The sequence below is a fragment of the Mus pahari genome, chromosome 1 (assembly GCF_900095145.1).
Source record: "Mus pahari chromosome 1, PAHARI_EIJ_v1.1, whole genome shotgun sequence".
NCBI classification, from domain to species: domain Eukaryota; kingdom Metazoa; phylum Chordata; class Mammalia; order Rodentia; family Muridae; genus Mus; species Mus pahari.
In genome coordinates this window covers 159,206,545-159,227,661 of record NC_034590.1, presented here as the reverse complement: position 1 = coordinate 159,227,661, position 21,117 = coordinate 159,206,545, and the positions used below count along the sequence as shown (strand labels likewise).

At 47.5% G+C, this 21,117-nt stretch overlaps 1 protein-coding gene across 5 annotated transcripts; it reads right to left on the bottom strand.

The window, feature by feature from the left end:
• Window positions 1-1,582: 1,582 nt before the first annotated feature.
• On the bottom strand, window positions 1,583-20,807 carry Gsto2 (glutathione S-transferase omega 2). Of its 5 annotated transcripts, none has more exons than XM_029541796.1 (9): window positions 20,696-20,807; window positions 16,920-16,994; window positions 16,246-16,469; window positions 14,912-15,058; window positions 14,600-14,708; window positions 11,971-12,193; window positions 10,678-10,779; window positions 3,012-3,118; window positions 1,583-1,855 (listed from the first exon to the last, which is right to left on the bottom strand). In XM_029541796.1, exons 4-9 carry the CDS (start codon window positions 14,943-14,945, stop codon window positions 1,684-1,686), a joined length of 747 nt encoding a protein of 248 aa, XP_029397656.1. In that variant the 5' UTR covers window positions 14,946-15,058; window positions 16,246-16,469; window positions 16,920-16,994; window positions 20,696-20,807; the 3' UTR covers window positions 1,583-1,683. The 5 variants fall into 5 exon arrangements, with proteins under 5 accessions (XP_029397656.1, XP_029397650.1, XP_029397659.1 ...); XM_029541790.1 differs by having other exon boundaries at window positions 16,246-16,438; XM_029541799.1 differs by having other exon boundaries at window positions 16,246-16,433.
• Window positions 20,808-21,117: the final 310 nt, after the last annotated feature.

Genomic DNA, 21,117 nt, shown 5'->3' with positions numbered 1-21,117 from the left:
CTGGTGGCCTGCAGAAGTCACACACACCCAAGGGCATCCGGACCCCAGATCAGGCTCTGGGGCATCAGCCTGCGACCTCACCCCGTGAGCACTTCTCTCCAGCCTATGTTTCCAGGTTCTTCAAGCTTTGTAAATTACAGTGAAGCCTCAAGAAAGCAACGATCTAACCCAGAGATATACCACTTCTGTACAGACAGTTTGGTCACAGGGTAGATCCTCTCCAGACACCTGCAGAGTTAATCAGATCCAGCAGCCCTAGTAGAGACCACAGGAACTAATCCCTCCTTCTGAGCACAGATCCCAGCAAGCAGTGGTTCACAGACTCTACAGTAGCTCGGGTGCCACGGCAACGGGGCACCACATCCGGAACAGATGGTTCCACAGACTGTCTGTCACATGCCTGTCTTTTCTGGCAGGCCTGGTCACCTTGCCAAACAGGCCTGCCTCTGCCCAACCGGCATGGCATAGCACCTGGTAACTACTTATGTGGTGGAAAAGGAAGCGGGGAACCAACAGCAGGCAGAGCCAGCTGAAATGCAGGGAGTGGGGAGGGTTGGTCTGGGTTAAGTCCAAAGCAGGGGCGCACTGAAGTCAGAACTTCACACTCGCAGTTGCCTGGCCTCTGGGCATGGACGGGGATGCTGAAAGGCTGGAAGAATCGTAAGAGACAACAAAGCAAAACAACCACAGGCAGAGGAGGATACATCGGCTAAAACAGCGTGGGACAATCCTCCTGCAGAGGAAGTGGTGACGGCAGCCTTCTGCTGAAGTCACCTGCTGGCAGACCAGCCACCTCAGGCACGGCACTGCCTGGTCAAGTTGATAGAGGGCTACAAAGAAGCCAAGCCAGACCACCACTGCAGGGCAAGTTCCAGGCCACTGGGCTAACAGCCAGGCCACTGGGCTAACAGCCAGGGCAAGCTGGTGCAGAGATGGGAGAGCTCCATGGGCAGGGTTCGAGTCTCCATCAGTTATCCTGCCGTGGTCCAGGATTGATGGACTCACCAAGCAACCAGAGGCATCCGTTGGAACCAACTGCATATGTGACACGTATCCAGTGGTGACCTTTGCCTGTGAGTGGGATCAGAGGGGAGGGTGTTTTGGAGACAGGATGCTGGTTAATAAAATATGTTGTGAGACATCCTGAGCTCCAGCAACACCAGTGAGCTCCTGACGTAGTTAGTCCAGGGTGATAAATGGGTGTTTCATTTCCTGCTTTAGAATTCTTTCCAGTCACAAGACCCTGGGTGTCTCCCAGGCTCATGGCCAAAGTTTGAACAGGAATGATACACATGCCTTCCCATGTGGGCCTTCTCTCCATCTTCTCAAGTTTTCTTCTCACCAGAGAAGCTTGTGATGAGTTCCAACCAATGGTGACAAACGTCTGTCAATCAGGCCCTTCACACCAGCACAGCGACCAGTAGTCTGGAAATCAAACTAGCCAGAGGCCAGGCAGCCAGAGGTCACACTACCTCCCAAAATGCACTACTTCTTCTGTGCTGGGCACTTTCTAGAGAATCATTAGAGGCTACAGGCTTCAGGAGTTAGACACGTGATAACTAGACTATAGTTTACACATCCATATTTATTAGGGACCTCAAAATAAAAGAACAAATACACTGAACCCCAAGATGACCCGTGATGCAGACATCAGAATGATGAGAATCCCAGGCAATGCCTGAATTACCGTATGATTGGGTTACACAGCCCAAAATCAAAGGCACAAGGGTTGTTTTGGAAATAGAGATTCAAGAAGCCCAGGAAGACGCTCTTATCAGTGTACAGAGCACATACTGCAGGATCCTGCTTCATGGAGGCTATCCAGAGCCGCAGCATCGGGGTGTGATTCACGCAGCTGCAAGACAGGAAAGGGACAGGGTGGGGACAGGGACAATTATCACTCCGTAGATGAGAAAAAAAAACAACTATGGACTTCTTTGGGAAATATGGTAAGCTTGGTTATTATCCGGTAAGTCTTATCTTTCCTGAGGAAAAGGGCTTACTTGGAACCGTGTGTTCAACTGTTGACACTGTCACAGTAGCTTCTGTGAAAGTGACAGGGCACCTGTGAACTGAGGCAGGGGAATCCAGCATCTTGATTTCATGGCTGACAGACTGACTGACTGACAGCCTCTCTGGCCAACAGTCTTAGACCATTTGCAGATTTTACTTTTAAGGCTTTGAAAAAGAGTAGCTTCCCAACATTTTAAAAATAAATTTAAAGCAAGCATGAACCCTTGAAAGCCAGGCTTTTTAAACACAGACCGGAGAATTCCAGTCTAGGGTCTGGCAGACGACCCGCTAAGGTAAGACAGCTGGTAGGCTGGAGGCCAGGACACTTGGGAGAGCCTTACTAACCTGGGGCTCAACCCCCTGCCGCGGGAGGAGGTAGGCTCATAAGTTACCTGTATGCCTCGCCACCCAGTCTTGTGTCTGATCCAAAGAGCTACTTTCCAAACCCTACAGATGTCAGGAATGCCTGACATGGCTGGCTGGTATCCGAGTCAGAAGCACTGTGCATGGCCAGTGTCACCTCTGAGCTTTGAGGTGACAAAGCTTTAAGTATCCCTGCCATGCTTTAAACATGTTGCTTTGGAAACCTGGTTTTCAAAGGGCACTTCTATTTGGGGGGACATGAGATGGGACTCAGACACGTGGAATACGCCGAGTGACTCAGCAGGACCGTGTGTGTGTGTGTGTGTGTGTGTGTGTGTGTGTGTGTGTGTGTGTGTGTGTGTGGCCATGGAGGGAGCTACAGATAATGTTTTTGTGTGTCTGTGGATGCACAGGGGACAGTGGTCTCTGAAGCGCAGTGGTGGGGGTGGGGGGTGATTTGTACTCAGTGGGAGAACACAGGTATATTTGGACAGGGAACCACGCATGGGTGGAGCCCAGCCCTAATTTTTGTTTCACAAACAGCCTGAGACAGTCCACAGGGGAGGCGGTGGGACCCAGAGCTTCTCAACAATTGGCACTCATTGAATTTGCAATCACATAATCAGATGTCTTACTCAGCCAGTCCATATACATCCAGCCGCTCAAACCAGGGCCAGACGAGGTAATCTATCATGGATATACAGTCTCCACCGAAGAAGGTAGTGTTCTGATATTCAAGAATCTAGAAATATACACAGAACAATAGCCAGTTAATTTATACATTTGCTGACACGTGCTGCAGATGCTAAATATAAGTATTGTATTAATTACAAGGAAGGAGAACTAGCTTGTCAGTCTCCTATTTTCAAGAGACCACTTCGTCCCTCCCCATGGTGCCTCCTCCAACTCCCTTAGGGCCTGTCTTGACCACATGCTGCTCTCTGCCTTTCTTCAACACTGAACAAAAAACCATGGCTCACTGACTGGAGAATTTGGAAAGAGCAATTCAGGAAGAGGTGGCCTAGCCCTTCCCTTAGCCTGACACGGATGCCCCCAAGTCCTAGGCTGTCTCCAGATCAGATGAGCTTGGAGCTAGGATGCCCTGCCTCAAGCCGGCACCTGCCCATTCCTCAGGGATGTGAAAATGGGGGCCAGATGCTAAAACCCAGCAGTTAGAAACTCCACTGCTGAAGCTATGGCGTCATCTCCTACATACTCTTAGTAGTCAAGGGGGTACTGCAGACCCCGTTGGTCTTTCTTCGAGCGGCTTTGGCACGAGGGCTACCTAGACAGAGCAACGCTATTTAGTGGGTTTCCTTACATCCCATGTCACCTTTACCATACCTCCTTTGTTTATTCAAATTCTTAGTTTCACAATACCAACATCATTGACATTCTACCATAAGACAAAACTTGTCTTTCTCAAATCATCCCACACAGTTGGGCTGTAAGGAAAACATACTTTCAACAGACCATAGCCACAGAGCCACAAGAAAGGGCCTTCCGGGTAGCCTTGGTCCTGGTGTTTTCTCACGGCATCGGAAAAGTAAGTGAGACAGAGGGGAAAGAACAGAGCAGAAGGCTCTCAACTGCTGTCATGTACTAAACCAGCCAGGGACCGTGCAAACTCTCAGCAGCCGGGGCCTTCTTCCGGTCACCCACAGAAGGCACAGCAGCTTAGGTTTTTGCCTCCATAGTTGCAGACTACTGCCTTGCTTGCCCTGATTGACAGTAAGTACCCTTAAGTCCTGAGCCAAAATAAGTCCTTCCTCCCAAGCTGCCCTGTCACACACTTGTCACAGCACGGAGGAAGGGGACTGGTGCACAGGCCAGCCTAATACTCCTGCACTACAGAGTGAGTGGCCTCCCCACAGATTCCTTTACAGCTTCCTCCTGGTGACACTAGGCTCCCTGGCCTGGCCTCCCTGGAGACTTGTCTTTAGGGTCTTCAACAGGAGCTCCCTTCTACGTAAACCTGGTACCTCTCAGAAACGCAATACTACTTCAGTCTTCGAATCCCAGACACTGAGGCAGGAAGACCCTGCAAAGGGTATTTGGTATAGGCAACGTTCAAAAGAATCTACTTTAACATATTCTGAGGTTACAGAGAAGGATGAGCGGATAAACATGCCTGTCACGCTAGTGTGAGGACCTAATTTCAAATCCTAAAAACCCACAAAAAACTAGTTCAAGCCAGATAGAGTAACAGGACCATCTGTGACCCCTGCACTCCTGTGGACACACGGGCATCTGGGGAAGCTCAAGCGGAGACAACCTAAGGCAGAGACCCTTGCCTCGAACAAGGTAGCGGTGAGGTCAATGCCCAAGGCTACCCTCTGCTCACACATGCCTGCTTTCACACACACACACACACACACACACACACACACTATACACACAATAATCACTAAAACTGTAAATGTGTAAACACTTTTAAAACGGCAGTACAGTGTGTTCTTTTTCCCAGTGACTGAGGAGGAAGACGAGAGGTGTGACAGGAAGTACCCAGTGAGTGACAGACAGCAACAGAGGAGGACTGTTTGGTGTGGTGAAGATGCACATCTCCATGAAGTCCTTCACCTCACCCTAGGGCTCCTCCTGGCGTGGTAAAGAAGAAATATCAGCAGGGAACACAAGAGAAAGAAGTGTGTGCGGCTCCCCCTGGTGGCCATCGGTGGTGTGGAACAGCGGACAAAGCTCCCTTCTCTCAGTTCAAGAGGAGAAAAGAAAGAAACCTGCCGGGCTTTTGAGAAAGAACTGGTACAGAGCCGGGAGAATCTACTGCTTGGGCCACATAACACCCCATTTTGGTGACAGAAGAGATACTTTTAAAAGCTAATTCAGGGGGCTGGTGAGATGGCTCAGTGAGTAAGAGCACTGACTGTTCTTCCAAAGGTCCAGAGTTCAAATCCCAGCAACCACATGGTGGCTCATAACCATCCGTAACGAGATCTGATGCCCTATTCTGGAGTGTCTGAAGACAGCTACAGTGTACTTACATATAAAAAATAAATAAATCTTTAAAAAAAAAAAAAAGCTTCAAATCAAGCATTCTAATAAGCCCAGCCTAAGATCTTCCACACTTGGGACAGACACCTGCCTTACACCGACGTCATTTAGCTCAACAACAGGGAATCCTTGGCCTCAGTGCTCAAGCAGCGCTGTCTCCTGCTGGACACTCTGCACTTGATGGAGGAGGGGACTAGTTCTTACGAGTTGGAAGTCTCTCTCTCTCTCTCTCTCTCTCTCTCTCTCTCTCTCTCTCTCTCTCNCACACACACACACACACACACACACACACACATTTCTGCTAAGGCACGAAGGCACCCTCTAAGACAGGAGCAGTAGACTCAAGCCCATACCCAGAGGCAGGAGCAAAGGACTTGGGTCTGGGATAAAGATCTTTTGAGTTTGTAAGAAAATAAGAGAAGGGTTCAAAGTTTGAAATTCCAGGTCCTTGCCACACAAAACAGGCCAGCCCTGGCTGAGCTCATGCCACAATGAGATTTTTCTGTAAGGAGAATCACCGCTCTGTCAGGAAGTAGGACCCGACCCTCCCCATATGTGGCTGTCACTTAGGACCAAGTTATTCTATGAAAATACAAAATACAACTCGTCAGTATTTAGGGATTGATGACCCCTAATACTGAGGATATGAAAATCCTCAGCTGCAATCCTTTTAATGGGCTCAATTCTCTTATTCAAAATATATTTTGTAAAAGTTAGGTGGCACCTAACCAAATTCTTGTAAAGCAATGGATGGTGGATGCAAATCCAAGTGAATGCCCCTCGGACCTCTGAGGATGCAGAGGTTTCCTGTGCCTGTGAGCAATGGAAGAAAGTTCAATAGGAGACACTGCTCGGTGTTCACAGATGTTACACTTCCAGATGTGTGAGAGAGATAAAGTGGATCAAAAGTTAAAACAAAAAAACCAAACAAGTGTTTAAAAGATAGTCAAATAACCTTCAGATGTGAGAAACTCTTTAAACGGAACTCTACAAACTAACAAGAATCTTCGAACGGAGAGAGACAAGAGCTTAAGGCAACTTTCCTTAAACGGTAAACTAAGCCAAGCAGCACAAACTGTTGGGCTAAAACATCTTTTTGTTTGTAAAGAAGAGAAGATAAGTTAAACATTAACATTGTGGCCGAGCATGGTACAGCATGCCCTTAACCCCAGAAACAGGGACACCGAGGCAAGGCAGTGAAGGGTTTGCAGTCGGCCCCGGGCTACACAGCGAGACCCTGTCTGAAAAACATGTAGGGAGGGTGGGAGGAAGAAAAGAGGGACAAAGAAGAGTGGGAGGGAGAGAAGGAGGGAGGGAGGGAGGGAGGGAGGGAGGGAGGGAGGGAGAGATGTTAAGATTATGGGTGAAATTTAAACTCAGTAAGCCACAGGAGTTCCTGAGTGGTGCACACATTACTAAGCGATACAAGGATACAACCCTCCAGCAAACAGTGCACACAAGGCCCTGTGGGAAACTCTGCATGAGTCTGCAAAGGACAGGAATACAAAGCAGGCCTGCAGACACCGAGAGGCAGACCGTGAGGTGCCCTGTGGTCCTGGCTCCCTCCCTGCTATTTCAGGCCTCTCTCCAGCAAGTCCGGTAACAGCTGGAGAGGCACCAAGCAAAGCCAGAACACAGAGAAGGTGCCCAGTGGCGGGATCACAGACTGTGAGGGGAAACCCAAAGCATCAGGAAGAAGACCTGGCCAGTCCAGAAGCTGCTGCACCACACAGGGCTGGGTTTAACAAGCACCACCGTCAAGGGGCTCTGAGTAAGTCCCTGGTAGCAAAGGAGCCCTGAGGGGCCCGGCCGCGCTGGAATCTACAACAACGAGAAAGCCAGAGCCCGGCGGAGTGTGGGGCTGAAATGGTAAAGTCAATACCACACAGAAGCAAACCATAAAGCGCGAACATCTTAGACTAATGACTCAAGAATAGCTAGGTTTGAACCTCAGAGGCAGGTTTGATGTGAGCTTAGTCCACAGCATCCCGACAGCATAAAACGCGTGCCAGCATTCAAGACAGACAGACAGACAGGACGGCAGGCTGTTGGTCTGACCATCAAAGCCGAAGATTTTATTTATATTATTTATATAGCCTTAAGTGAATTCTTAATATTTTTAAAGGTTTCATGATTGCTGCTCTTTTCTGAGACAGCATCTCACTACGCAGCCCAGGCTAGCCCAGACTTGGGACCCTCTTACCCTTGTCCTCTACGTGCTGAATTTCAGGCCCAGGACACTGGATGTTTTAAAGATCCTTTTAAATAAAAAGAGTACACGTCATGTTTCAACAGAGAAGGATCCCCTGGAGCTCAGGGCCACAAAATGCAGATTGAGTCTCTTGCTAGGCTATCACGTGTCATGTTGTGCATTGAAATCTTGAACTTGGGCTTGGAGATGACCGAGTGGGTGCAGGCATGAGAACCCAAGACCAAATCCCAGGACCAGCCAAGCTGGCCACATGGAGCACGTGTCAGTAATCACAGTGCTACTGTGGTGCAGTGGGAGACCTGGCATACACAGAGGACAACACAAGACAGGCTCTGTGTGATGGTTTGTGTATGCTTGGCCCAGGGAGTGGCACTATTAGAGGATGTGGCCCTGGTGGAGTAGGTGTGACCTGTAGGAGTGTGTCACTGTGGGCGTGGGCTTTAAGGCCCTCATCCTGGCTGCCTGGAAGCCAGTACTCTGCTAGCAGCCTTTAGATGAAGATGTAGAACTTTCAGCTCCTCCTGCACCATGCCTGCCTGGATGCTGCCATGCTCCTACCTTGATACTGGACTGAACCTCTGATCCTGTAAGCCAGCCTCAATTAAATGTTGTCCTTATAAAAGTTGCCTTGGTCATGGTGTCTGTTCACAGCAGTAAAACCCTAACTAAGACACTGTGTTTCCAACAAATACCTGAGACTGTTCTCTGCATTAGCCCTCCTAAACCCCCATACATGAAATACACAGAGACAGACAGACAGACAGACAGACAGACAGACAGACAGACAGACACAGAGAGAGAATGAATATCAGATTACTTGTCCATCAGAAATACCATCTGTGTTTAATAGTTTTCAGTCCACACAAAATCCCACTGTAAACCCCACTTGAAGGGTTTTACCGTGCCTTTAATCCCAGAACTCAGGTGGCAAAGGCAGGCAGATCTCTGAGTTCAAAGCCAGCTTGGTCTATATAGTGAGTTCCAGAACATCCAGGGCTACACTGTGAGACTCTGTCTCAAAAGCAAACAACAAAACAATGCTAACGTGAACTAAGGGGCAATTCTGTCAGAATTATTCTCGTCAATTTTAACTTTACGAGGATCTCCTAGAGTCTATACTTTAGGACCTAGAATCTGGAGGAATGGCTCGAATGGTTCATGTCCACTGGCTGTTTCAGCGTCTGACGTCCAATATGTCACAGCTAATGTTCTTACTAACACTGTGTGGGACACAACTCCCTTCTGAACCCACTGAGACAGAACCAAACCCTCAGCAGGCCTGATGTGGCATGAATGGCAGTTGCCAGAGCCAAGGCTGTCCCAGCTGATGGCCTCAGCAGGATGCCACGCAGCACAGTGAGCCACATTTACAGAGCACCACCGCATCTTAGTGTGTGGCTCAGAATGATGGCTTCATTGTCCCAAGAGGGGGCCCAAGAGATGCACACCTGCATCCTAACGTCACAGATTCATGTACAAGAATCACAAGAACAATCGCAGTACACTTTCAGGGGTCTCTGAATTCAGTGTTTGGTTTTCGGCTCCTTAATCTGACCCAGTCCTCATGGATCCGTGAGACAGTAACTAGGCAGGATGGGATTGGTTCAGGTGACCTTTAAGAAAAGATGGCAGCTGCATGTGATGGCGCACACTTTCAACCCCAGCACTTGGAGGGCAAAGACAGGCAGGTCTCTGTGAGTTCAAGGGCTACATAGTGAAGTCCTGTCTCAAAAACAGCAACAACAACAATAACAACAACAACAACAACAACAACACACACACACACACACACACACACAAATAACAGTCACCATTAAATATAGAAAATATAGAGACATTAAAGTCTGTATTCAGAAAGGCCTCAACTCCTTATAAAGCAGCATCTGCCCTTCCTGGGCAAAGACGCTCTTACTAGATGTCTTCTTCAGCTGTGACTAAAGGAAGTGTTGGTGTAGGTGACACAGTTGTGGCACCACCACCCGCACCTCCTCCTGCCCATGAGCCTAGGATCCAGCCAAGCCACACCTAAAATCAAGACCCTCCCACCCACTGCCTCTGGGCCTCAAGACAAAGTTAATACTTCTCACTAGTCATCTGGCACAAACACTGCAACCGTCCATCTCCAAGACAGGACTGGAGTGTGGGTGAATTTTCTCTGCTTCTAGCTGATAAAGTCAAATGGAAGAATAGGAGTGGCTAGCCTTCTCTGAAAGGAATGAAGACTCTTTTTTTTTTTCCTGGTTGTACTGGGGAACAACCTCATTCATAAAAAGAATTCATCAGTTTGTAAAGGGAATCACAGTTGCACAGATGACCCCCAGGATGGGTGGGTAGAAAACGGTTTCATGTCTGCCCTGTGCAGGATGCCCCTCGTCCATCCACACCTACCTTCCTTTTCTGAACTACACAACACTATTTTACCCAGGGTGCCCCAACTAGACAATAACCCCACCCCCACCCCCGCCAGCCTCCAGTGCTGACTGGAGGTCACGACCTGACAGCTAAAGTCTGGCCACCAAGGTGTAAGCAGTTGCTGGGTTTCTGGGTGAGTCCTTTAGGAGGGTGCGGCATGCCACTCTTCCCTTCCACTCTCTTAGCTAGAGTCTGAGCGGAAGACTATGGCAGAAGTTCCGGCTACCATCTTGTGATGAAGGATGAAACCTTGCACTAAATGTGGCAGACAGAACAAGGAGCCTCCGTCCCTGCTAGCTTCATGAGGAAGCACAGAGATGGTCCTGAACTGCCCCCTTCTGGCTTCATAATGTGAGAGAATAAACCATTATTAGACAAGCCTTCAACCAATACTTCAGCCTCGTCGGCAGAGCCCCGCAGAGATACTTGGGGAATGCCACCATACCAGGAAAGGACAAATTCACTGCTCGACCTGGACAATTTGTCAAGTATCATTTCAGAGCAGGTCAGGGATGCAGGCATCCGAGGACCACAGTTGGATGACTAGAAAGGGACCACACGGAGGCTTAGCAGAAGGTCTGCAAGCAGGCGACATCAGGCGACGAGGTCAGAGACACTACAGAGCTTGACCAGTCACTGCCTCTGATGGGACAGACGGCCCTTTGTACCTCTTCCATGTTGCACAACTCCTGACGAAGGGCGACCTTCAGATCTGTACAGTCTCTTCCGCATCTCAGCGCTATCAGACATTCCTTGCTTAAAGGTGGGACCTAGTGAGAAGACACAGGCTCTTAGTCAAGATGTTTGTGAGAACTGTTCCCACTCTGACCGGAGTGCAGCGAAGCTTCCCGACTCCAGCACAGGGGGACTTGGCCCCTCCTTGGTGAGAGGCTGGGGTGTGGGTGTGCGGGATCTCTGTGCCCAGAGACACTTCTGGCCGCAGCTGCTCTAGCCAAGGGCTTTAGCAGGGTTCTCACTGCCCCCTGCTTGCTCAGCTACTTCCGTTCTGTAATATCCTCTAGGGTGGGACACTTTAAGCTTCAGTGTCGCTAGGTGAAAAACTGATCCAGGAACAATACCCACCTCCAAGGGCAGTTGGGAGGGAATCAGTAGTCAGAGAAACTCTGGAACATCCTGATGATCAGTGCATGTCAGCTATTAACAGCATTAAGTTGGGCACATGAATATTTGTGTGTGTGTGGGGGGGTGTGTGTCTACATGCACCCATGGCATGAATGTGTGAATGCCACCAAATGCGTGTGGCGGTCTGAGGACACCTTTCAGTTGTCAATTCTTTCCTTCCAACACATGTGTCCAGGAGCTCAAACTTGGGTCATCAGGCTTGGTGGCAAACACCTTATTTTTTAAGACAGAATTTCTCAGTGAACTTGGAGCTTGCAGTTTCAGGTAGACTAGGTGGCCAGCAAGTCCCAAGGACCCTCCTGTGGCCCTCCCAGCACAGGGGTTGCAGTCAGGCACTGCCAGGTGGCTTTTTATGTTATGGTGAGGATCCAAAATCAGGTCCTCGCGCTTGTGTGCCAAGTGCTTCACACTGAGCATACTCCGCAGCCCCACACTGAGTCATTTTTCTTTATTTTCAAAGGTCTTAATGTCCCCATCACCTTTCTCTCATTATCATTATTCATCTTTCCTACATTGCTGTCATGCCTGCCCTTCTTCCAGGCCTAAGTTCTCGCCAACACTTTGTACCTGGAGCTTGAGAAACGCTCCTTTTAAAGGCTCAGCAAGCCCAGCTGTCTCAACACCCCCATTTCTAGCCTCGTGAGTCTCTGCCTCCCACCACTAATGTCCGTGGTCACACCTGACTCCAATCCCCGGTGATCTACTCTTCAGAGGTTCACAGCGTCAAAATCAAACCAGGTCGTGATTGACTCTGGAATGGACTGAAGTTGGGGAAACACACACAAACAAAGCCAGGTCTGCGCGGCTCTTCAGTGTACCTTACAGAATAGCTCCAATAACATCTTCTGGCGAGCTCGTTCGTACGGGTCATATGGGAACAGCTTTCTTCCTGGGTAGACGTCATCCAGGTACTCACAAGCAATGACAGATTCATAGACCAGCTGACATTGGCTGTTCTCCAAGACAGGAATTTGGCCAAAAGGATGCTTTGTATAGTACCAGTCAGGCTTGCTTTTCAGGTTAATGTTGATCACTTCATGCCTTAAAAAAAATAACAATAACAACAACAAAAAAGAAAAACAAAGGCAAAAGAAGATTTGAAGTGAGAAGCAGGAACAGCTATGACATGGACATTCGTACTTAGAACTGTTTCTTTGTGTTCATTCCTGCAGTAGCATTAGGTATTTCCTATGGCTTCTCTTACCTGTCCCTATGACTGAATCCCAGGCCTGATATCATCTACTAAATAGAAGCTATAACAAGAAGAAAGCCAGGCTGAGCAGCTCTATATATTCAAACACTCAGGCACAGCACTTAGAGCTTAAAGCCTGAAAGGACAAATCCAGCAGAACTTGGTGGCTCAGATCTACAATCCCAGAACCCAGCAGACAGAGGCAGGAGGATTGTAAGTTAGAGAGCAGTCTGTGCTACACAGTGAGACCCCCGTCTGCAAACCAAAGCATTAACAACCACAAAAAACGCAAGTGTGCTATTTACAGGTCGGGACAGACACTGGTAAATGGTAACAGTTAATACCAAGCCCACATCAAGCTGTATGGTCAAGCTGAGATATTAGCTGGCCCCTTCCCCTTGCAGTGCTCAGTGTCCATAGCTGTAAGGAGGTGATAACTGTGCCCAAATCAACAGCGTAGCATCCAAACCCTGATCATGTGCAGCTCTTGGGAGTGTCCAGTACACTAGCAATCGGTCACTTTTCAGTCCTCCCTACTCCATTATTATCAGACTTAGGGCTGGAGAGATGGCTCAGCAGTTAGGAGCACTGACTGCTCTTCTAGAGGTCCTGAGTTCAATTTCCAGCAACCATATGGTGGCTCACAACCATCTATAATGTGGTCCCACGCACTCTTCTGGTGTGTGTCTGAAGACAGCTACAGTGTACTCATACAAATAAAAATAAAATCAAAACCAGGAAGCCGCCAGTTACATATTTAAAAGGATTAAAGGAAACAGATGGCTACATTCTTCCAAGTGTAGGCTCTCAACAAGATTACCCCACCTCTTCCCATCTAAGGAATGTATACTGGTATCTAGGGACATTTTGGCTTTCACCCTGGGAGTGGGATATTCTCCAAATGGGTAAAGGGGGGATACTGACAAATGAGCTGGGGTGCACAGGAAAAATCCCCTTTCCTTCTCCCCAGCAAAGAATTTACCTGGCCCCAAATGTCAGTCAGTGGTGCTAAGGTTGAGAAAGTCCGCTCTGAAGAACAAGCTACAGGGCTGAACACGTGGCTTGGTTGGTAAAGCGCTTGCCTAGCTACAAGAAGCCCCTGGCTCTGTCCCCAGCATCACATAGGCCAGGCACAGTGATGCTCTGGAGGGAGAGTCAGAAGAACCAGAAGTCTGAAATCACCCTCAGATACATAATGTGTTTGTGGCTAGCCTGAGCTACATAAGACCCAGTCTCAAATACAAAGAAACCCCACAAATATTTGCATCAGTTCCTAAGCTGCCCGCTTGTCCCCATGTTGTACTGTTCTGGTTTTTCTAAAACCAAACAAAGAACAGGTAACCATAGGGCCAGACAGATTTGAGCAAGAGAAAAGAATCTAGAAATGCATGTTTTACATATGCATCTACGCAGAGTTAACATAGTATCATTTCAAATATCTCCACATTGGTCTCTCTATTCACTGACATGAACTGAAACTGATGTCACTCCCACGACTTCCCAATCCCAGAAGGATTGGTGGGACATTTGTTTTCTCTGTGTGAGACAGGATCTCATGTGGCCAAAGCTGACCTGGAAGTTGGTATGTAAGCCATTCAAGAGTGGTCTTGAACTTCTGATCCCCCTGCCTCTACCTCCCAAGTTCTGGGCGCACAGGGATGGTCCTCCACACTTGGTTTTATGTGGTAGCTGGGTGAGAATCAGTGGTTCATGAATGCTGACCAAGCAGCTCCTACTCGGCTACATTCTCCAAGCCCAACAAACTCATTTTTAATACCTACTGTGTCAGGCTCTGTTCTAGTCCTCAAATGAGGCAGACCCTACCTCTCTTGAATTCTATGATTGCCATAGCACGGGGGAGAGGGGAAGACATGAAAGAACAAATTAGAAAATGTTGGGCATGAAGAAGTCAATAGAAGAGTTAATCCAAGCTGCTTACAGCAGAGGTTGGGCTACATTGGGGCAGTTAAGAGGCCCTGAGTGAGCTTGGCTGCGCCCTTTCTAAACAAACTGGATGGGGAGAGCCATTTAATCAAATGGCAGCATTCAGTATACTTGGCTTGGTCTGAAAGTTCATGGAAACCTGATTTGGAAAAGAACTCAGCAGTTCAGGGGAGCCTGCCCAAAAATCAGTCACTGGAGTAACTCAGAAGTAAGGGAAGAGGGGCCCCTTCTAGGAGCCAGAGACTTTAAAAATCCCCCAGAGATGGTGGGTGCGCCCCCTGCCCAGGGAGCGCTTGGCCTCTGCGTCTCACCTGATGCCTTTGGCCTTGAGGACCAGGCGTGCCCTGTGAGAGTAGGGGCAGAACCTCATGCTGTAGATTCGGATCACACCCTCGGGGACAGGCCCTGGGGGACAGCTTCCTACAGGGAAGAACAAGAGCAAGAAGATGGAGAGTCTGGTTAGCCCAGGGGGGAGGGGACTTGTTCACCTCATGGACATTCAGGGAGGAGTCTGCGCACTGAGCCGAAGGCTCCAGAGGGGCTCTTTGCACATAGTTTGTGCTCCTATCCAGAGAAAGCAGCTCCGTCGTGTGTCTTTTTCCAGCCAAGGCTAGAGGATTTACCTTTTCCCAAGCATCTTGACAAATCCCCGGACATCAATCTCCAGGTGTCTATGCGGTACCGGAAAGCTCACAGTCGCCGCCTTGTGGGCCTCTGCTGCTACTGCGCTCCCTCCAGACCCAAACTGAATTTCTCAACAGTCGACAGCACTGGTGGGGCAGAGAGGAAGTGAACTGGGACCCCCGGTATAACCTAACCCCTCACGGATACCGCCCCAGATATGGAAGTCCAAACCAAGCCCCAGAAAGTATTTCTGGCTTTAGACACACAGGAAAGACTGAACATTTAAACCCCAACTTGGATTTCAAAGAAATTGAATACAAATTTACCAGGCTAATGCTAATTTTTCTTTTCCATCACAAATCCTAGTCTTGGATAGAGAAATAACCATTCCTTCTGTATCTTGTTCACCACACTTAGTCTTTTTAAACCAGCCACATCTTCTTTTGGTTCAGCAAATGGTACAACAGACTTAGAATATGCTGAGTGAGCCCTTGCATCACTTGGGAAGTAAACACCAACCTTGGCATCACGCCACGCCTCTCCCTGGGCCTCCCTCATCCCATTTGTGAGATTTCTACCCTCTGAGAAACTGTCAGTGAATAAAACATTTGGAGGCCAAGAACTGTTTGAGTCCTCCAGCCTCAAGTTCTGACAAACGTTGTTTTAGTTTCCAAGGACATGTAGCTCAGAAACACAGCGGCCACTCCCACACGAGGGAGAGGCGGGAGTGGCTGATAAGCTGAGATTCTCGCCTCCATAGGTGAAAAGGGGAATTCGTGAAATTTTCCAGGACTGAGATGGAGTGGAAATGGCTTACCAACATGATTCTGTTTATAGAGTAGCAAGAAAGGAAAGAAAAGCATTGAGAGTCTCATTCACACTCAGTTATGTCTGAATTATTTCCGTTCCCAAACTTCTGTGTCATGTAATCGATACTACTCCTTCACAAAAGTGTCCCGAGAAAAAACGAAATGATTTGTCCAAACTAAACACCTAATCGAGGGAAAGAACTTTGAAAGTTCAAAGACTTTTAAAAGGTCCACTGTCTGGGCTGCAATGATGGAGAGTTTATGTCCAGAAAAACGGAGCACACAATGGCAGCTTCGTTTTTTAATCTAAACGGTTTTTTTACTAAAATAGCAAAGCCTTATCACATGTCTTGCAAGATGGGCAACTCTGGGCCTTTGGAATTCTCACCCCTCCAGAATGTCTTGGCTAATGATGATAATATTATTTTCCCTACAGAATAGGAAATCTTTTGAAATCTTCAGAACAATGACTCAACCACAGTTTTAGTCTAGAACTCCATCCGTGATCCCGTGTCAATAGTTACTCTGTGTGATTTAGGAAACAGCAGGGATGTCTGGATCCATGCTTGGATTGCATCATGCTTGGATTCAGTGCACAGGAATCGCCAGAAACCTGGTGCAGATGGGTTCTTGCCTTGCTACGCTGAGGGAGGAGGCGGCTCACTTTCCACTGCAGCAGATGCAGGTCTCACAGGCAGCTACTCCCCTGGAACTACCCTGATCAAGACAGACAGGCTGGATGGTAAGACTGAAACAAGGAGCATAAGAACCACGCCCTGTTAGGTAAGGAGATGGCTTCTGAGAAGAAGAAAGTACCTTCTGTTAGGGCTCAAACCCGGGACAAACAGCGGAGGTGCCTGTGGCCACCAGGTTTCCCCAGCAGTCCTCCTGGCTGGCACACCTGCCCCCTACCCTAATCTTCTCCAGCCCAGGGACTATGCTGGGCTGCCCTTCCCCCAGCTGCTTTCCCTATATGACGCAGCCATTTTGGCTACCCCAGCCTTTTTACCCATCTGAACCTCTTAGCCTCTGCTCCTGGCTCTCCTCTCTCCCTCCACCCTCTCCTTACAGGGCCCAACTCAGTCTGCTGGTTCTGTCTGCTCTGGCCTCTCCCGGATGTCTCTGCCTCTGACTTCACCTGTATCCTCCCCTCTATCTATATTGTGAAACCCTCCACCTCAGGAGCAGCCATGCCCACCTTTTTATTTCTTGTCTTTCATTCACCTTTCACATAAATACAGCAGATAACCACCGAGGAGTGCACATCCAGGTTCTAAAGGGAAAACAAAAATGAGTCGTTACTGACCTGCTGGTGTTTGACTGGTCCTATCTACCCTTAAACTGGCCTGTACGTATGCATCCTACAGGATGGATATCCCAATGGCAAGATGAATAAAGATGAACATATATATTCATATATGTATATGTATGTATACATACACACATATATATTCAATAGCCTCTAACTTTTAGAGATGCTTAAGGTTCACAACAATATAAAGGAGAACATACAGAGGTTCCTCACAGTCTCCCTACCTCCACACACAGCCTCCTATCTCTTCAGAGTGGCACCTATAGATGAACATATATCGACACAGCACTCCAGGTCCCCAATTCACAAAAACAACTCGGTACTGGTCAACTTGATCTCAACATCACGTGTTATGATATATATTTTGGTATTTTTCAGCTGCTTAAAATGACAGTTTGGAAAAGCATTCTTAGCACTTTGAGCTGCATGAAATCCAGCCGGCGGCCTGAGTTAGCCAGGTGGTTTTGATTTGGTCATTCATACTTTTTTTATGTTGCAGTGGCTGACATAGCAGCAGTCAGGATGGGAATTCCATTTGCAAACTGGGAGGTTCTATTGTGCCAGAAGGGCAAACATTTCCAGCCTTCCCCTCATGATTCACTCCTTCTGAAGGAAACGAAATCTGAGAGCAGGGAATGTCATTTATAACAGCTTTGCCTGAGCAAGCTGTTGTGGTATGTGGTATGATCCTAGAACTTGAAAGTCTGTGGCAAGGGGAATCACAAATTTAGAGGCCAGCTAGGGCTACAGAGTGACCAACGTCTCAAGAGAAAAAGTATGTCCCTATATGGGAGGTCATGTTCTGAGATACAAGTCTATTTGGAGTAGTTAGGACAAAGGTGAAACATATTCTCCACCTATGGGAGACAGTATCATGTCAGGTTTCTCAAAATAGGCCATGGAACCAGATGGGCTCTGAGACCTGTCTTGGCCCTTGGGCACAATGCTTAGCCCCTTTGCCCTCCATCTTCCTTAAGATGACAACCACCAGTATGTACATGATGGCTTTGAGTATGGAGTGAAATTGTGCAGAGTTCTATCTCAGTGACCCTCAAAATTAAAGAGAAATACTAATGAATAAGAAGGCATTTTTATAGCACGACACCTTCCCATTTTGCACCCATAAAGAAGACACACGTTGCAATTCAGCTTTGTCGAGCATATGAGAATTAGAATCTAGCTCACCACACTTACTCCTCCCGTTAACAGTTTAATGCTGGCTGACCGTGTTGAATGCTTCAGGCTACATTTCAGTAATGTGATTTTTAATCTCGCCAAAGATCACAACAGTTTCCCCAGAAGGATTTTAATCATGACCTTTAAGCTTGTTCTCTGCTTCCTCTTAAAATTTCAGTAGGTAACTCCTAAATGGTTTTTTTGCAAATGTTCCATGTATGCTATTTCGTGTTTGCATCTCTGTTATATTGACCAACTCAAGCACAAAACAATTTTAATAAGGTCACGGAAATCTATTAGAAATAAGTTTTCAGACATCTGAAATATAACCATATCCACTGTATCTCTGTGTGTGAAGGTACACACACACACACACACACACACACACACACACACAATGTGTGAGCGTGGATGGCAGAGGCCAGAGGTCTTTTGAGACACCTTTTTACCTGGAACTTGCTAATTCAGTTGAGCTGGCCCCAAAGTCCCAGAAACCCAACTCAGCCTCCTCCTCGGCACTGGGATTACAAACCCGGGCCACACACCAGGTCTTGTTGTGGGTCTGGGGATGGAGTCGGGTTCTTGTGTTCCCTCAACAAGCACTTTACCCACTAAGCCACCTCCCCTGTCCCAGGGCTGCTTTTCTGAAAATAGAGGAATCTCTGGTCATGGTGATTAATGACGTATGTGTTTACAGAATGGAAATAATTTCTTCACTCGATTTCAGTTTGTTTTAAGGAAAAGAGGCCTTTCTTTCTTCATTTTTTTTTTTCAAGACAGGGTTTCTCTGTATAGCCCTGGCTGTCCTGGAACTCACTCTGTAGACCAGGCTGGCCTCAAACTTGGAGACCCACCTGCCTCTGCCTCCTGAGTGCTGGAATTAAAGGTGTGCACTTTTATGCCAGCTTGAGTTTTGTTGTTGTTGTTTTGTTTTTTTAAAAAAACAACTTTTTGGTCACAAGTCTAATATTAGCAAATTCTAGACTATGCTTATATTTTGCCTCTTTGAAAGTCCACTTGACAAAAAAGGCCACGTTACTGGGTGACCATTATCGTACACTGAACTCCATGGGCCAGATGAGGGCAAGGGCCCTACCCTCACAGCTGCCTTTATTCAGGGGTTGCAAGGAGTGAGGACCATAGGGAAGCTCGTGGCCCAGTGCGTTCACGTTGGGACATATGAAATGAGGTTACTGAAGTTACCACAGGAGGACCTTCCCTTCCACTTAAGGAAAACTGGGTCAAAGGAGACCTATTTCAAAGTGCTTGTTTCCTTATCCCTGTGTCTTTATGACATGTGACACATTTATACATCCTGATAATAATATGTGAATAGTCAAAACGCAAAATTTCAAGAGTCTGACATCAAAGTTTGTAAACTCATGCAAAAGCATCAACATCTCTCCTGCTGAAACCAAACCATGATAGAGATATGACATGGTAGAGATATGACATGATAGAGATATGACATGAACATGCCCAGATTTCCAGGACCTTCTTTGGACATCAAATTCCATGGATGCTCAAGAACTTTATATAAAATGACGTAGCATTTGCAACTCATCTACCCACACACTCCTATACACATCAAACCACTTCTAGATGACTTATAATAGCCAACACAAGGTAAACTTTGTTACATTGCATTGCTTAGGGAATACTGACATTTTGAGAAGTCTGAATATACTCAGTTTGGATGCAATTTTTCTTTTCTATTCTAAGGTAATCAAATTGGAATGATGTGGAATCCACTGATAACAGATAATATGCTGTCTTGACTTAATCTCTAAATGTTAGAGCTGTAGAAAAGGAACTTTATATATAAACTTATCTAAAAAGCAGTCTTTTTTACAACAAACATAGGCTACATTTGAATCACCTCACCTTTTAATAGCTGGGCAAATAATAAAAGCCTCCAACACCCTGATTTTCTAACACACTGGCATTCTAATCTGTAATGCAGAGGTAAGAGTACCATGTGGTTTAGGGAAGTGTTATTTCGATCGGTATGGCAAACATCTAATACTTAGCATTAGCTGTTATTGTGTTTATTATTATTTGGACGTAGCAGGGACGATTTTTGTAGCCTTCAAAAGACTGGCAGTCTCAAAAAACGAAATTCTCCTGCCTGTCTGTGTCATCAACTGGTAATGCCGAACTGAAGGAACGAAAGTCCAGAGCTGTGGAACTCTGCTTGCTGTCTTCATACAAACCAGAAAATTAATTTCAATTACAGGTTTCTGGCTTAAAGAACACTCAATAATCTAAAACTATTGACTATTCTTTCTTTCTTACGATTTCTTTACCCTAGTGCTATATTCTAGGCTCCCTTATACTTTTTTAGTGAAAATTTTAAAAAGGAGAAAGAAACATTAGCTATGGTTAAACATTTGGGTTTTCTTTTAAAATGTAACTGCAAAATTAAAAGTTGGCGATCCTATTCTGAAAAGCCCAGATTTAACAAGTCCCCAAAGTTCAGAATTGACCTCAAAATCCTCTTCCCTTCCGACGGAGCACAGGTGAGACCGAACCCCCCAGTGGCGGTGGCAGAAAAAGCATCTCAGAGCAACCTTCGGGCCGCCATGGCTCCAACCCGGAGTTGGGTCGCCCGGGGCGGACACGGAGGCGGGCCCGCCCCTTCTCACGGTCCTACTCCGCAATTGGCCGCCGAGCCCCGCGCTCCAGCCAATACCTGGCTCATCTGGAAGGGCGAGCCAATAGGCGACCGCGTTACAGCAGCTAGCTCGAGAAACGAGGGTCAGGTCGGAAATCTATGGCTACCGAAAGAGGAAGTCGGTAGCAGGCGGTTCCTCTCAGCCGCTGGTCTCACATCCTACTGGAAATCCGCGAGGAACCGCCAGGGCCTGCCCAGGGGCCGGTGGTCGGCGGCACAGGTGGCTCCGCTCGG